This window comes from Chiloscyllium plagiosum, unplaced genomic scaffold, assembly GCF_037043375.1.
Source record: "Chiloscyllium plagiosum isolate Xiang-an unplaced genomic scaffold, Cpla_swu_hap1 HiC_scaffold_3, whole genome shotgun sequence".
Lineage (NCBI taxonomy): Eukaryota > Metazoa > Chordata > Chondrichthyes > Orectolobiformes > Hemiscylliidae > Chiloscyllium > Chiloscyllium plagiosum.
In genome coordinates, this window is record NW_028270141.1 from 36,236,222 (window position 1) to 36,253,679 (window position 17,458).

Consider the following 17,458-nt stretch of genomic DNA (forward strand, 5'->3'; position numbering starts at 1 on the left):
GTATCCTCTTTTGAGTTAACATGTGATCCTTGTATTTTAACTTGCAAATGAAGAATGTTTCAATTATGGTTTAAATGCATATTGTGTGTGTGTGTGTGCATATATATGTATACATCTGATATATCTAAGTGGACAAGTAATACACTGAAAACAGTAAAACTTCTTGAGGGTTTCCTACAATAAAAAAAACTACTGATTAGAAGATGAGTTGGGGGAGTAAAGAAGTATAGGGTTAAATGTAGTTAATCGAAGGTCAGGTTCTTTTTGCCTCAAATTTCCAATAATTGAGATTTATTTGCCAGATCTGCAAACACTTAATATACTTTTTGTCCTCTTTCACTTTTGGAGAGCTGGGGCAAAATTCTTGCAAAAGTAAATTCACGGTGTCTTTCCTCTCTGATAGTCATAAGTCATTATCATAGCATTATATAACATGGAAGCCGACACTTCACTTCAGTCCAATTCATCCATGCTGACCAGATATCCCAAACTGATCTAGTCCCATTTGCCAGCATTTGGCCCATATCTGTCTAAACCCTTCCTATTGACATAACCGTCCAGATCCCTTTTAATTGTTGTAATTGTACCAGCCTCTACCATTTCCTCTGGCAGCTCATTCCATACACCCACCACCCTCTGCATGAAAATGTTGCCCCTTCAGTCCCTTTTAAATCTTCCCCCTCATCCTCGATCTATGCTGTCTAGTTTGACTTCTCGAGCTCGGGGGAAAAGACCTTGGGTATTCACCCTACCTATGCTCCCCATGATTTAATAAACCTCTGTAAGGTCATCCCTCAGCCACCTATGCTCCAGGGAAAATAGCCCCAGCCTATTCAGCCTCTCCCTGTAGCTCAAACACCTCCACCCTGGCAACATCCTTGTATTTCTTTTCTGAACCCTTTCAAGTTTCACAACATCTTTTCTATAGTAGGAAGATCAAAATTGAATGCAGTATTCCAAAAGCGGTCTAACAAACGTCCTGTTCAGCTGCAATATGACTTCCCAACTCCTAAATTCAATGCGCTGACCAATTTAGGCAAGTGTACCAAACACCACCTTCACTATCCTATCTACCTGCGACTCCATGTTCAAAGAACTATGAACTGCACTCCAAAGTCTTTGTTCAACGACACTCCTCTTACCATTAAGTCTATAAGTCCTGCCCTGGTTTGCCTTTCTAAATTGCAGCATCTCATATTTTTCAAGATTTTATTCCATCTGACACTCCTAGGACCATTTGCTCACTGAGCAAGGTCCCATTGCACTCTGAGGTAACCATCTTTGCTGTCCAGTACACCACCAATTGTGCTGTCATCTGCAAACTTACCATACCTCCTGTGTTCACATCCAAATAATTTATATAAATGACAACAATCAGTGGACGCAGCACCGATTCTTGCAGAGCCCACTTGTCACAGGCCTCTCGTCTGAAAATGAACTGTTCACCATCACTCTGTCTCCTACATTCAAGCCAATTTTGTATCCAAATGGCTATATTTCACATGATCTAACCTTGCTAACCAGTCTACCATGTGGAACCTTCTCAAACTCCTTGCTGAACTCCATATAGACAATGTCTACTGCTCTGCCTTCACCAATCATCATCTTCACATCTTCAAAAAACTCAATCAAGTTATTGAGTAATGATTTTCCATGCGCAAAACCATTTTAACTTCAGATCGTTCTGGTGTAACACGTATTTTGTCAACGTGAATTGACTATAACATGATTGACAAGTTGTGGATGCTGTTTGGGTAACATGAGCTTTCTACTGAACAGGTGTAGCGTTCTTCCACAGCATGATTTTCTACAGCAGTTCTCCATAACACACGTTTCTAAAGCGGAAGGTTGCAGAGAAACGCAAATGTCGTGTTATAACCTAACGACCTGTATCGCTAATCAGTCCTTGCCTTTCCAAGTACATATAAATCCTGTTTCTCAGAATCCCCTCCAACAACTTATCATCCATTGACATCAGGCTCACTGCTCTACAATTCCCTGGCCTTTCCTTACCATCTTAAATATTGGCACCACATTAGCCAACCTCCAATCTTCCAGCACCTCACACATGACTCTCAGTGGTACAACTATCTTCGCAAGGGGCCTAGCAATCACTTCCCTAGCTTCACAAGAAGTTCTGGGGTACATTGATCAGGTCCTGGGGACTTATCCACTTTTACACGTTTTAAGACGTCCAGCACCACCACCTCTGTAATAGTTTTAAGATATCACTATTTATTTCTCCATATTCTCCAACTTCCATATCTTTCTCCACAGTAAGCACTGATATGAAATACACTCACCCATCTCCCTGTGGTTCCACACATAGGTGGCTTCGTTGAACTTTAAGGGGCCCTAATCTCTCCCTAGTTGCTATTTTGTATTTGTAGAAATTGTTTGGATTCTCCTTAACCCTATTTGCCAAAGATATTTCATGTCCCCATTCTGCCTTCCTGATTTCCATCTTGAGTATACTCATACTCCTCAAGGGATTCACTCAATCCCTGGTATCTGTACCTGACATATACCAACCTTTTCTTGATCAGAGCCTTAATTTCTCTTGTCATCCAGTATTCCCTACATCCACCAACCTTGCCCTTTGAATAACAGGAACATACTGTCTCTGGATGTTTATTCACTCATTTTTGAAGGCTTCCCACTTTCCATCCATCCCTTTTCCTGTGATAGCTGCCCCCAATCAACTTTTGAATGTTCTTGCTTAAAAGGTTAATGACTTGGATACAGGGATAGAAGGTCCTATAGCCAAATTTTCAGTCGACACAAAAATACATGGGATTGTAAATTGCAGTGAGGAAATAAGAACCTTACAAATGGATATAGATAAGTTAGGAGAGTGGGCGAAATTGTGGCAGATAGACTATTGGGACAAAAATGGATGAAAGCCAGTTGTGATTTGATGATTTTAATATGTCAAAAGAGTTTTTGGATTACAATAATAAAACTTGACCACACCCTGGCATATAGCTGAAAATTGAGTGAGAAACTGAACAATTCAAGTCACGATCAATAATCTGGGAAATCTGACATCATCTTAACAATGCATTATTTTTAAATAATGCATTCTTTCAATTCAGCATTCTGTTTTTTAATTTACAGGACATATCTACAGATTAAATGTTTATGTACAAAACTGAACATTCAACGACTTGTACTTTTTTTCTTTTGATGAGGTTCTTTGGTGTTTTGTTTGTTACCTTAAACAGAGTTTTATTGAACAGACCAGCCATTTCTGGATGAAGCATTGTAAAAAAGATTTCAAAAATGAGGAGCCCCAGGAGTTTGAATCATGGCGTGAGCTATATCTGAGACTTTATGATGAAAGAGAGCAGAAACTAAAAATATTAACGCAAAGCATTAGCTCTGCACATGCTAACAAACCCAAAGGTTAGTGTGAACTTAACGTACTTTTAAGATGAAACCATGAAACAGTTATACTGCTGATTTATTATAATGTTAAAAAATTGTATTATTAAGCTGGAGCTACAGGTCACTGCAGAAAGTGACCCTCTAGTTTCTTCATGTTAATTTAAAATAAATTAATTCAACATACACTGAAAATTTCTCTTTCACTGACCTACTTGAAGAATTTTGCACATGACATTTTGATAATCTTTTATTGAGAATGCAAGGCAAATGTTGAAAGCGATGATTTGGAAAGTTTGAAGGGGACTTTGCAACAGCTATATGTTGGCTTTTTGTATTTAAATGTTTCAAGTTAAGTTTCAAGAATTTTGATGCGCTGCCCACAGTGTTCACTTTAACCATAAAATAAAGACAGCGAAACAAGCTTCCTTCTGAACATAAAAGTAGGAAATGGAAGCAGGAATAGGCCATTTGGCCTCTTGTGCCTGCTCCACCATTCAACTACATTGTGGATGATCTTCTACCTCAATACCATTTTCCTGCATATCTCCATATCCATATCCTTGCTATCTTTAATCATTTGAAACCTATTGAGTGCCGAGTTGAACATAGTCAATGATGGAGTCTCCACAGCCGTCTGAAGTAAAAAATTCCATAGATCTGCAATCTTCTGGATGAAGAAATATTTCCTCTTCTCAGTCCTAGGTGGTCTATCTCTTGCTCTAAGGCATAAACATAGGAACCTAGTAAATAGGCGCAGGAATAGACTAATTTGCCCTTTAAAGCTGCTCTCCCATTCAGTATGAATTTGGCTGATCATCCAACCCAACACAATGGGTGGCACGGTGACACAGCAGTTAGCACTGCTGCCTTGCAGCGCCAGAGACCCGGGTTCAATTCCCGCCTCAGGCGACTGACTGTGTGGAGTTTGCACATTCTCCCAGTATCTGCGTAGGTTTCCTCCGGGTGCTCCGGTTTCCTCCCACAGTCCAAAAACATGCAGGTTAGGTGAGTTGGCCATGCTAAATTGCCCATAGTGTTAAGTGAAGAGGTAGAATGTAGGGGTTGAGCTTCAGTGGGTCATTGTGGAGTTGTTGGGCTGAAGGGCCTGTTTCCACACTAAGTAATCTAATCTAAAATTAGAGTGTTCCTGCTTTCTCCCCAGATCCTTTGATCTTGTTATCCCAAGAATGGTAGCTACATCTTTCATGAAAGTTTTCAATGTTTTGGCCTCAACCATTTTGTGGCAGAAAATTTCACTTTCCGGGTGAATAAATTTCTCCTCATTTCTGTCCTAAAATGCCTACCCTTATCCATAGACTATCGCCTTTAGTTCTGGACAGCTAGGACATTGAGAACATCCTTCCTAGATCTAAACTGTTTAACTCTGTTAAAATGTTATAGGTTTGTATGAACTTCCCCCTCATTCTTCTGAACTCTTGTGAATGTAGTCCTAACTGATCCAAGTTAAAAATCACACAACTCCAGGTTATAGTCCAACAGGTTTAATTGGAAGCGCGCTAGCTTTCGGAGTGTCGCTCCTTCATCTATCACCTGATGAAGGAGCAACGCTCCAAAAGCTAGCGTGCTTCCAATTAAACCTGTTGGACTATAACCTGGCGTTGTGATTTTTAACTTTGTACACCCCAGTCCAACACCGGCATCTCCAAATCATGACTAACTGATCCAGTCTCTGTGTGTCAGTCCCACCATTCCAGGGACCAGTCTGGTAAACTTTCTTTGCACACTCTCCCTAGATAGAACATCCTTCCTCAGCTGAGGAGACCAAAACTGCACATAATATTCCAGGTGTGGCTATACCAAGGTCTTGCAGCAAAGAATCCTTACTTCTGTACTCAAATTCTCTTGTTATGAAGGCCAGCATACCATTTGCCTGTGCACCTGCATGCTTACTTTCAGTGACTGGTAGACAAGGACACCCAGGTCTTGTTGCACCACCTCCTCTCACAATCTATCGCTATTCAGATAATTTGCCTGCCTGTGTTTTTGCCACCAAAGTGGATAGCTTGATATTTATCTACATGATGCTTCATCTGCTATGCACTTTGTCCAAATTGCACAACTTCTCTGCATCCTCCTTACGGTTCACTTTCCCACCCAGTTTTGTGTCATCTGCAACCTTGGCAATTTGACATGATGTTTTCTCATCTAAGTCATTAACTTATGAAATGCTGAGGGCCAAATACTAATCCCATGTGGTATCACACCAGTTACTGCCTGCCACTCAAGGGCTATTTATTCCGATTCTCTCTCTAACTGTTTCTCCATCCACATTCTTGTTTCCCATGTTCTTCAATTTTGCATCCTAATTTCTTTCCTGGGACTTTAAAATCCAAATATACCAAATTCACTGGCTCTCCTTATCCACTCTACCAGTTACATCCTCAAAAAAATTCTAGATTTGTCAAGCATAATGTCCCCTTCATAAATAAGAGGAGGTGATGCTCTAATGGTGTTATCACTGGACTAGTAATCCAGAGATAAACCAGAGAGCCATTGTCCTGGGGACCTGAGTTTAAATTCTGCCAAAACATATGGTGGAATTTGATTGCAAAAGAAATTTGGAGTTGAAATTCTAATTGAGGACAATCATCCAGAACCAGGGAAGAAAGAGATGGCAGACCAATTAAATACATGCTTTATCTATCTTGACAAGATGCAAATAATGTCCCAAAAACCTGGGGACCTCGGGTCTAATGGGATGGAGGAATTGAAAGAAATTTATATCAGTAGAGAAATGGCATTGGGGAAACTATAAGGATTAAAGACAGATGATCCACAAATCTTGATAACTTTCATCTCCGAGTACTTAAGAAAGTGACCCTACCAATAGCAGCTGCATTAGTGGTCATTTTCCAACATTCTATACACTCTGGTACAGTTTCATTGGGATTAGAGGGTAGCTCACGTAACACCCCACTATTTGAAAAAGGAGGCTGAGACAATATAGCAAATTACAGACTGGCTAGCTTGTTATCAGTAGTGGGAAAAATGCTAGATAGAGTCCATCATAAAAGTTGGAACTGCAGAGCACCTAAGTGACAGTATTGGGCTGAGTCAACATGATTTTTTTTGTTTAAAAATCATTCACAGAATGTGGATATCATTTATTGCCCATTCATAATTGCTTAGAGGGCAGTTAAGAGTCAACCACGTTGCTGTGTTTATGGAGTTGCACGTAGGCCAGACCAGGATCCTCAGTCAACTTCCTGACAATCAAGAACAATCACCAAGGAGACCCCTCTTGCCAAGGAAAAGTTATTTTCTATATCTACCCTGTTCGGTCCTGTAAGAATTTTGAATGCTTCAATGAAATCTCCTCTCATTCTTCTGAACTTAAGTGAATATGGGCGCTGCCTCCTTTGTTGTATTGTAGCAGATTCCAAACTTGAAGGCCTGTCACTTTAAAACATTTGCATGGCATCCTGTGATGTGACATTCCGGTATAAAGGTACCCACCTCTCCTTCAGTCGCGTTGTCTTTGTAATGGAGTCAGTATAGTGTCTTCACTCAGTCAATAGGCACAGAGCTTGAATTGTGTGCTCGGTATTGCAACATTGTAAACAATTACTTAAAAAGGTAGCTGCATTTCTGTTTTTTCCTACCAAAGTGGATAAATTTGCATTTTTCCATGTTGTATTCCATCTGCCATGTCTTGCCTTAGCCTGTCTAAATTCCTTTGAAGGTAAAAACAATGACTGCAGATGCTGGAAACCAGATTCTGGATTAGTGGTGCTGGAAGAGCACAGCAGTTCAGGCAGCATCTGAGGAGCAGTAAAATCGACGTTTCAGGCAAAAGCCTTTCATCAGGAATACAGGCAGAGTGCCTGAAGGGTGGAGAGATAAGTGAGAGGAGGGTGGGGGTAGGGAGAAAGTAGCATAGAGTACAATAGGTGAGTGGGGGAGGAGATGAAGGTGATAGGTCAGGGAGGAGGGTGGAGTGGATAGGTGGAAAAGAAGGTAGGTAGGTCGGACAAGTCATGGGGACAGTGCTGAGCTGGAAGTTTAGAACTGGGGAAAGGTGGGGGAAGGGGTAATGAGGAAACTGTTGAAGTCCACATTGGTGCCCAGGGGTTGAAGTGTTCCGAGGCGGAAGATGAGGCATTCTTCCTCCAGGCGTCTGGTGAGGGAGCGGCGGTGAAGGAGGCCCAGGAACTCCATGTCCTCGGCAGAGTGGGAGGGGGAGTTGAAATGTTGGGCCACAGGGCGGTGTGGTTGATTGATGCAGGTGTCCCAGAGATGTTCCCTAAAGCACTCCGCTAGGAGGTGTCCAGTCTCCCCAATGTAGAGGAGACTGCATCGGGAGCAACGGATACAATAAAAATAATATTGGTGAATGTGCAGGTCAAACTTTGGATGTGGAAGGCTCCTTTAAGGCCTTGGATGGAGGTGAGGGAGGAGGTGTGGGTGCAGGTTTTGCAATTCCTGCGGTGGCAGGGGAAGGTGCCAGGATGGGAGGGTGGGTTGTAATTCCTTTGAAGCCTTTTCACATCCCTGCCATGCTTTTATCTGCCACTAACTTTGCGTCACCAACAAACCTGGACATATTGTATTTGGCACCCACATGCAAATCATTGATATCAATTGTGAATATGTTTGACCTCAGCGGTGATCTTTGTGATGCCCAATTACTTACCACCTGGCAACCCAAGAATGACCATTTATTCCAGCTCCCTGTTTTCTGTTATTAACCAATTCTTCATCCAGGTTATGTTTCCCCAATCTAACTTTATTTACGAACTTCTTGTGTGAGATCTTATTGAACGTCTTTTGAAAATCAGAATACACCACCACCACTGGTTTTCCCCATATCTATTATGCTAATAACATTCTCAAAATGTCGAACAAATTTGTCAAACATGATCAATCACCTTTCTTCGATCCATGTTGTCTTTGCCCAAGCAGATCATTCTAAGTGTACTATTTTTTATAACCGTGAGGAACATAATAATGTCTACTTACTTCAGGCTAACCAGCTGATAGTTCTCCATTTTTCTCTCTCTACTACCTTTCTTAAGCTTTGGGTTACATTTACTATCTTCCAGTCTGCAGAAATTTGTGAATGTTTTGGGGGGTACCTACCAACACCAAAAACAATCCCTACAACCACCCCTTTTGATATATATATATATGTAGTTTTGCAAGTTTTTTTTCAAAAGCACGTTTGAATTATTGTTCCAAGCCTTAATTGAAACATCACCTTCCAAAATAACTGTTTTGAGAGCTGACTTTTTTTTTAAAAAAAAATGCTATTCTGTAAGCAGGACAACTTGACTTAATAAGGTGCCATGCAAAAGATTAATACTGTCTCAGAATAACATGAACAGAGTCTGGTAAATAGACAGTAAGCAGAGGATGGGGATAAAACAGTGCATTTTCAAGGTGGTGAATCCTAAAGGGTGGTGTGCCACATGATCAGTGCCAGACCTTAGCTGTTTACAATCAATATTACTGATTTGAATGAAGAGGCTGAGGAGTGATGCATAGATCCAAATTTGCTGAAGACAAAGAGGTGGGAATGTAAGCTCTCAAGAAGATGCAACAGCTGCTAAGAAGCTGATTAACTGAGTGAGCAGTGAGGTGGCAAATACAGAAAAGTATGGATAATTGTGAGGTTATTCACTTTGGCAGTAAAAGTAGAAAAGCAGAACATTCTTTGAACAAGCATGAATCTTTTACAAGCGTTATGAGTTAAGGTTTTTTTGGAAAAAAGTATGTTTTAAAAAACATTAGTGTACTTATACAAGGAAATGGAAAGTTTGCACACAGATCTAGCAAGCAGTAAGCATACTATCATTTTTTTTTTTTGCAAGGGATTAGAGTACAAGACTAAGGAAGTCTTTCCATAGTTGAATAGGGCTCTAATGAGTCCATACTTGGAACATTGTGTGCAATTGCTGTCTTTGTATGTAAAGAGGAATATGCTTACATTGGAGAGGATGCAGCAAAGAGTCACTAAATCAGTTCCTGTAATGAGAGAATGATGCTGTGGAGTTTAGAAAAATTAGAAGTGCTCTTATAGATTCATACAAGAATCTGAAGGGCCCTGATAAGGTAGATACTTAGATGTTATTTGTTAAGTACTGGAAAGTTTTCTTTCTCTTATGATTTGAGGAACCTAGAGCCAGGGAACACAATCTTAGAATAAGGAGTTGGCCACCTAAGATCGTGACGAGGAGAAGCTCTTTTTTTGCTCCAAGGATTGCGATCCTTTTAATTTCTCAGCCCAGAGGGCTGTGGATGCTTCTCCATCATGTATATTTCAGTCTGAGAGAACATAATTTTATACCTCAATTCTCTGAAAGATCATTGGAGTTGCAAATGGGAAAGTGGTTTAAGAGGCAGAAGACTCGCTACAATTGTATTAAATGGAGGAGCAGGCTCAAAAGACCATTGCTGGCCAGCTTCTGCTAGACATCCTGTTGTCTAATTTCCAAATCAGAGGCTTTACTCTTTTGCTGTTGTATTGATGACTGACTGTAGATGTTATTTTTTTTGTGGCTGGAGATTATTTTAAAAGTTGTTGAGGTATCTATGTCAGTATCATCATGTTTTGTCTGTAAGCCGCAAAAACTGCGATTTGGTTTGAAAATAATTTGTTTTGCAGCATACAGAAATCTCTTATGCCTGCTCCTTGAGTAGAGAAGATGACATCAAGTTACCATAATTAGTGTGTGTTTAAAAAAAAAAATTGTCACATCATTAGCATAGCAGCTGGGAATGACATCAAGTTTATTGGACCAGCAAATGTCCATTGTGATGCTAGAATATGCCAAAAGGTTAACGATTTGAGCAACCATTCTCTCCTCAGGCCGTCAAGTGAAATTAGCATATGTAAATACATCTGCAAAGCCACCAAGAAACATTCTACGCCAACAAGGAAAACATGGCACTTCATGCTCTGCCCTTCTGAATTCTCCCTTCGGAAAAAACAAGTAAATATTCTTTATGCATAATGTGCACTAACAAACAAAGAATGTTTAAAATTAAATTTGTGCATGTTGGAACTGTCTGTGAATATATGACCTAGTGTCATATACCAGTGAGTAGTGAGGTGCAGATTAAGGTAATTTCTACTCACAGTAAGAGGGGATAATACATTTCGAAGGAGGTTATGCTAAAACTTATAAATCACTGGTTAGGAAGCAGCTGAAATACTGTGGTTAATTTTACGTACCACCCTTTGATGCTAAGACCTTGGAGAGGGTACAGTGGAGAATAATGAGAATAATGCCAGGGATATGTGCTTCAGTTATAAAATGATGGAAACTCTAATCATTCTCCTTGGAACAGAGAATGTTAAAGGAAGGCATGGATGAGTTTGACCGGAGGGTCTGTTTCCAAGGTGTCTGACACTGTGACTGTGAAGATTTAGTAATGGTGTTCGGTATTGTGAAGAACTCAAAGAAAATTAGAGGTGGCAAAGGCATAGTGGTGACTATTCGTAGTGGATTATTAATCTAGAGGCCTCAGTTTGGTTGGGAAATAGGTTGAAATGTCATTCCAAAGAAAGGAAAGAGTAGAGAAGTTTCACCCATTGGACAACATAATTACAGAGCCAGCAGAAAAACAAGGGACCAAATTCCTCCTCCGAAACTACTTCAACTTTGCGCTGACACAGAATTTCACATTCCCAATATTGTTCGCTTTACACTGGACACTAATATCACCCCCAGTGTTGTAAAATGCAGGTGATGAAACGGAGAGAGGCTGAAATACTCAGTTCACCTTTCTCTTTTGTTTATAAAAGCAAGTTGCTCTTAAATGTACAGTTTTGGAAAATACAACACGGAGCAAAGCTTTATAATCTTTGATTTTGAAAATTGGCTCTTTGTGAATACAATTTGACTAATTTTAGCAACTGGCTAATCTACTGTGGGAAATCTGCACAAAGATTTCATTTCAATCTGTTATTAAGGACAGCTGGTGACTTGTAAATACTGTGTCATGTTTTGTTTGCCAACTTTTTCCGGGCAATTGTTCTCCTTATGATGGTACAATTAATGGACAGTTTGGTTTGGAAAAATACTTTTGGCTAAATTTGCACAAGCAGGGGTAGGCCATTTGGCCCCTTAAGTTTGTTCTGCAATTTGATAAAATTGTGGCTGATGTATTTGTGACCTGAACTCCACTTTCCTGTTTACTTCCTTCCCCACTCATTCTTTTTGATCATCAAAAATCTATCCAACTTGACCTTTTCAAAAAAAAATTCAATAATCCTGTTTCCACTGCTCTCTGTGGAAAAGAATTCCACAATGATCTTCTGAAAGGAAAAAAATATGAAATGCACATAAGTAGTCTGCAAAGTGACAGCCTCACATTTCCATCTCTGACTTAAATGGAAGGTGCCTTTTTTTTAAAACTCTCCCCTATTTCTTTTTTTTCCCATGGGGAGAAATAGCCTCTTGCCCTCCATCCTGCTGAGAACCCACAAAATCTTGTGTGTTTCAGTAAGATTGCCTACCATTCTTCCAATGGACACAGGCTCCAGGCCTTTAACTCTTTTGGAGCCATGGGTCTTCAGTGCTGTTGCTGGATTGTTGTCAGGGCCCATGGCCTTTTCAGTGTCCAGTGTCTCCACCTGTTTCTTGGTGTCATGTGGCATGGATCAAATTGGCTGGATAGTGATATTTATGATGCCAGAATACCTGGATCATACTGTACTGCAAAGTTCTGCGATCTTTCTCCATTTAAATAATATTATACTTTGTTCTATTCCACCTGCCAAAGTGGACTGTTTTGCATTTTCTGACATTAATCTCCATCCAATTTTTTTTGTAGACTCATTCTGTGTCCCTTTGCAGACTGCTTGCGTCCATTTCGCAACTTAGTCTCTCACCTATCTTTTGGGTCATTAGTAACTATAGCAACCAGACATCAATCCCTTCATGCAAGATTGTAAATACTGTAGTTGAGGCCCTAGCATTAATCTTTCTGGCAGCCTGTTACCTACAGGTTGTGAACCTGAAAATGACTCATTTATCTTTTAATTTATTATTTGTTTGAACCACAGTTCAACTTTTGAAGTTGGCCCTTTGTAGGTTCTGCTGTGACATGATGGAAAGAAAGTGTCTTGGAAATTGATGTAATGCAAATTATTTCACGAACTTATAAAGAACGAGCTCTCTGCAGCATTGCATTGAATACTTCCATATATCTATGTCGATAAGCAGAAATAGTGGTTTTAAATTATTTTGTCCTTAATTTATAACTTAATCAAATGGAATTTAATTTTGTTACTGTAAATTATATAGTTATTGTAAAGACTTTTTCTCAATGTTAGATCAGATATTACATTTTGTGTACTTACAATATCTTTATTCACAGCTAATTATAGTTACCTTTTAAAATTTATTCTTTCATGAAATATGGGCGTTGCCTAGTAAGGTGAGTATTTATTATCCACCATAATTTCTCTTTGAGAAAGTAGTTAAGCTAGTTTCAGAAAGTAGTTAAAAGTGAACCACATTGCTGAGTGCACAGAGTCTCACAGGCCAGGCCAGGTAAGGATGGCAGACTTCTCTCCCTAAATGACATTAATGAAAACAGTTGTGTTTTTGTAATATTTGGTAGTCTCATTAATGACCCTGAAACTAACTTTCAATTCCAAATTTATTAATTGAATTTTAAAATCTACCAGCTATCATGGTGAGACTTGAACTAGTGTTCTCAGCATTATCTTGGGCTTCTACCTAGTCCAGTGGCACTATCACTGTATAAATTAAGATTATGAATAAAAGAATAGTTGAGGCAATAATTTATGCCAAAGCATTGTTTAGAATCAGGAACACAGTGTACAGTGGAGAAGATAGTTGCCAGCTTTAATGCAAAATGCTGCACAATGGCTCAGTGGTTAGCACTGCTGCCTCAGTGCCAGGGATCCTGATTCGGGTGACTGTCTGTCTGTGTGGAACTTGCATATTCTCCCTGTGTCTGCGTGCATTTCCTCCGGGTGCTCAGGTTTCCTCCCACAGTCCAAAGATATGCAGGTTAGATGGATTGACAGTGCTAACTGTGGGGTTGCAGGGATCGGGTTGGGGTTCTCGGTCCAGGCAGCTGCTCTTCAGAAGGCAGTGCAGATTGGATGGGCTAAATGGCTTCTGTGAAAATAATGTATCTGTTTTGGATTGTAAACCTTTCACTATTCTTTCCATTGTGAACCAACTGTATCAAGTTCCATTCTAAAAATTATCGAGTTGAAAATTTTCAGACACTTGTGCCTGACATCAATAGAGGGGAAATGTTCAAGTCCATTATTAATGATTTGATAGCTGAGCGCTTGGAAAATAATGGAATTGGACAGAGACAGAATGAATTTACAAAAAGGAAATCTTGCTGGACAAATCTATTGGAATTTTTCAAGGATGTATCTCGTAGAATTGATAAGGGGGAGTGATTCAATGTGATTTATTTGAACGTTCAGAGGTGTTCAGATAAGGTACCACAGAAGAGATTAGTATGTAAAATTAAAATTTGTGGGATTGGGGGTAGTGGATTAATATGCACAGAGAACTTGCTGGTAGTCAGGAAACAAAGAATAGGAATAAACAAGCTACTTTCTGATTGGCAGGCCATGACTTGGATCCCAGCTATTCATAATAAATTAATTATTTTGACACAGATTCTAAATGTAATATCTCCAACCTTTCAGATGACACAAAACTGGGTGAGGGTGGACCGATTTGGACAAATTGAGTGAGTGGGCAAATGCATGACAGATGAAGTATAATTGTTGGTAGATGTGAGGGTGTCCGTTTTAGTAATAAAAAGGAAAATAAGTTATCTAAATGGCGATAGATTAGAGGAAGTGCAACAAGATCTGGGTGTCCTTGTATGCCAGCAGCTGAAGAAGGGAAATGGTAATATGGCCTTCCTAGAGAGTGGATTGGAGTACAGGAACAAGGATATCTTGCTGCAAATGTACAGAGCCTTGGTAAGACCACTCCTGGAGTATTGTGTGCAGTTTTAGTCTACTTATCTGAGAAAGGATGTTCTGGCTATAGAAGGAGTACAACAAAGTTTTCCCAGACTTATCCTTAGAATGGCAGGATTGACGTAAGAAGACTGGATTAGTCACCACTATATTCTCTGGAGAGGAGAAGAATGATGGGTGGATTCTCATTAAACCTTATAGGATCTAACAGAATTGGACAGCGTAGATTCAGGAAGGATATTCCTAGTTATAAGGGAGTTCAGATCTGGGGTTATAGTCAAAGGAAACTAGGTAGGCCATTTAGGACTAAGATGAGAAATTTCTTCACCCGGAGACTAATGAGCCTGTGAAATCCTCAAAACATTTGTGGCCAAAATGTCAACGCTTTCTTGAAAACATTCGCATATAGTTCTTAGGGCTAAAGGGACAAAAGCAGGAACAGGGTGCTGAGTTGGATGATCAGCTATGATCATATTTAATGATGAAGCTAGTGTGAAGAGTTGAATGCCCTGGTTGATCCTTTTTATTTTGTTTTTATATTTCTATGATGTACGTGATTCCAATTTGGTTTTAGTGAAGTCTGAGGATGCAAAATGATCGTGAGCTTTCAGGTTTCTGAGCTATATTTTTTGCTGCTCTAGGAAGAAGTTTGTTGCAGATACAGGACACTCTAGCTTTGGGGCAAATGCCTGCTCTGACAGACCAAAGGCCAACAATGGCTGTGTTAATCCAAACTGTTACTCAGGCCCAGATGCAAAGAAGCAAGTTAAAAGTAAGTAAATTTAAACTGTTTTTAAATAGTGCAGAGAGAGATTTCAATGACTATAAGAAAAATTGCAATGAGATGATGTAATGTTCCCAATTGTTCTAAATCCTGAAATGCCTCAGTATAATGTTTAAAGTTAATATAGCAAGTAAATCTGGGGACTTTATTCTGACTTTGCTATTATTTAATGGAGGGTGTTGGTGTGGGGTGCCTGATGCGAGAAGCTGATGGAAGTAATTTTTTTTCCCAGAGATGTGGATCTATTGGTTAGTTAGAGAACAGTATTAATACTGGACCCAAAATTATATTTTGTAGTTTAAAATTATAATTTTGATGGATAGATCAGATGCCCAAGAAATTTGAGGACAACTTTAGTACCTAGATAAAATAAAATGTACGTGTTACTTCAAATAATTTAAGGTATTCAATAGAAGAATTGTAGGATCAAGGTGATCTTGTAACTTTTGCTGTGGTAATTATTGGATAGATTTATGAATAAAATCAGTATCCGACTGATTTGGAAAGTTTATGACTGCAGCATTCTCACCCAATGTATTTCATTCCAAAATCTTGGAAATGAGTTACTTCGAAAGATACATTTGCTCTGAGTACAGGTGAAAACTCAGAACTTCTATGCGTGCACATCTTGAACATGTGTCAAAGTCTAAATTTAGCAATGAAAATTTTTATTTGGTGAATTTATTTTTTGCCTGATATTTTAGAAGGATGAGGAGGGGGATCTAATAGAAACCTACAGAATACTGACTGGCCTGAACAAAGTAGATGTTGGGAAGATGTTTCCATTGGCAGGAGAGCTAGGACCCGACAGCACAGCCTTAGTGGTGAATCTATCGAATTCACTGCCAAAGAAGGCTATGGATGCCAGGTCACTGAATATATTTAAGATGGAGATAGGTTCTTAATTATCAAGGGTTATGGGGCGAAAGCGGGAGAATGGGGTTGAGAAACTTATCAGCCATGATTGAATGGCAGAGCAGCCTTGATGGGCTGAATGGCCTAATTTCTGCTCCTATAGTCTGAATTTTTTTTCCACATTTGAAATGGATTAGTCTTTTTTCTAAAAAAATGTTCAGTGTATGAATAATACTAGCACTGCGTGGATGTTGCATTTTCATTGGAGATAAACATTGTTGACTTAAATTTGTATTTTTCAGAGGTTGCACCAATGATGGCAAAATCTTTACGTGCCTTTAAAAACAGACTGGGTCCACGATAAATATTCTTGGCAAAAGCTGCATCACCTATTCATGTGATATATAAACATACAATGTTCAAAATACAAAACACTTACTTTTTGTAAACTATTTTGACCAAAGAGTGCATCTTGTACATATTTACTTTATGGGGAAAAGCTGATTATTTGCAAAATTATGGAGGAATAAGTGCAGTCTCGACTTAAATTTAAAAAGAGACCGAAGATGCCAGATTGAAATGATTTAAAGTTTTGCAAACAATTCTAGTTGATATGTGTATATCGTATTCATAATAAAAGCTACAATCTATTTTGATATAAAGAGTTTGTTACCCTTGGAGTGTTGGAATGTGCAAAATCTAATGAATTCATTTCTCATGTGATTGTATGATCTGGATGTAGTTTTCCGACCATTTGGACATGACTGGAGACCACCTTGACATTTTTTTTTTAAACACAAATACTGAAACTCTGCAATAAACAGCATGTTTGATGATCGTTGTTAACAAAACAACTAAATCAAGTACTGCATCATGTCCTTGTGATCCGATCATTACTTGTACCCCGGTTTCTCAGTCAAGGTGTCCTTACAGGAAATAATTTGCCCCATTGCAGTTTCTTTACCAGTGCTTGATTCTTAGGTTCTAGACAGATCAGCATCATTTGATTAAAAATACTTTATTCTATTCACTTTGGAAGTACAGCACTTTGAAAATCCTCAACAAATGGATTCTGGCTTTTCTTGACAGCACTTTCAAAGAACTTTGAAAGCCTTGTTTGAATGAATAGTTTGTTTGTTACATCTGTTGATTTGCAGCTGGCTGATTGTCCTTCTTGCTATTATTGTCAAATAAATATTTCATTGAACAAACTACTAAATGATTAATATTAAATTATCATGCAATACTCCCATTGGAGCACATTTACAAACAAGGCAACTGGTCTTTTGTGACATGCTTCTGATCTTGATGAATGCCATATTTAAATTTTTACATTCGCTTTGTACTTGCACATCAGATGGAATTTTATCCTTGAATAGTGACTTCAATTTCAGATGCAAAAGTGGTCGAAACTTAGTGGCATCTGTCATTGCTGCCAAAGTGATAATAGGTTACCGCTTTCATTGACTATCACAAGGAAT

General features: G+C 39.1%; 1 protein-coding gene across 3 annotated transcripts in view; it reads left to right on the forward strand.

Moving 5' to 3' along the window:
• Positions 1–17,210, forward strand: part of eloal (elongin A, like) — a 120,508-nt gene extending 103,298 nt beyond the window's left edge. For all 3 annotated transcript variants that reach the window (XM_043679526.2, XM_043679536.2, XM_087978425.1), the window contains exons 8-11: positions 3,225–3,405; positions 10,217–10,340; positions 14,980–15,110; positions 16,280–17,210. In XM_043679526.2, the coding sequence (XP_043535461.2) occupies positions 3,225–3,405; positions 10,217–10,340; positions 14,980–15,110; positions 16,280–16,341 (498 nt within the window). In that variant the 3' untranslated portion in view covers positions 16,342–17,210. The remainder of the gene's footprint in view (positions 1–3,224; positions 3,406–10,216; positions 10,341–14,979; positions 15,111–16,279) is intronic.
• Positions 17,211–17,458: the final 248 nt, after the last annotated feature.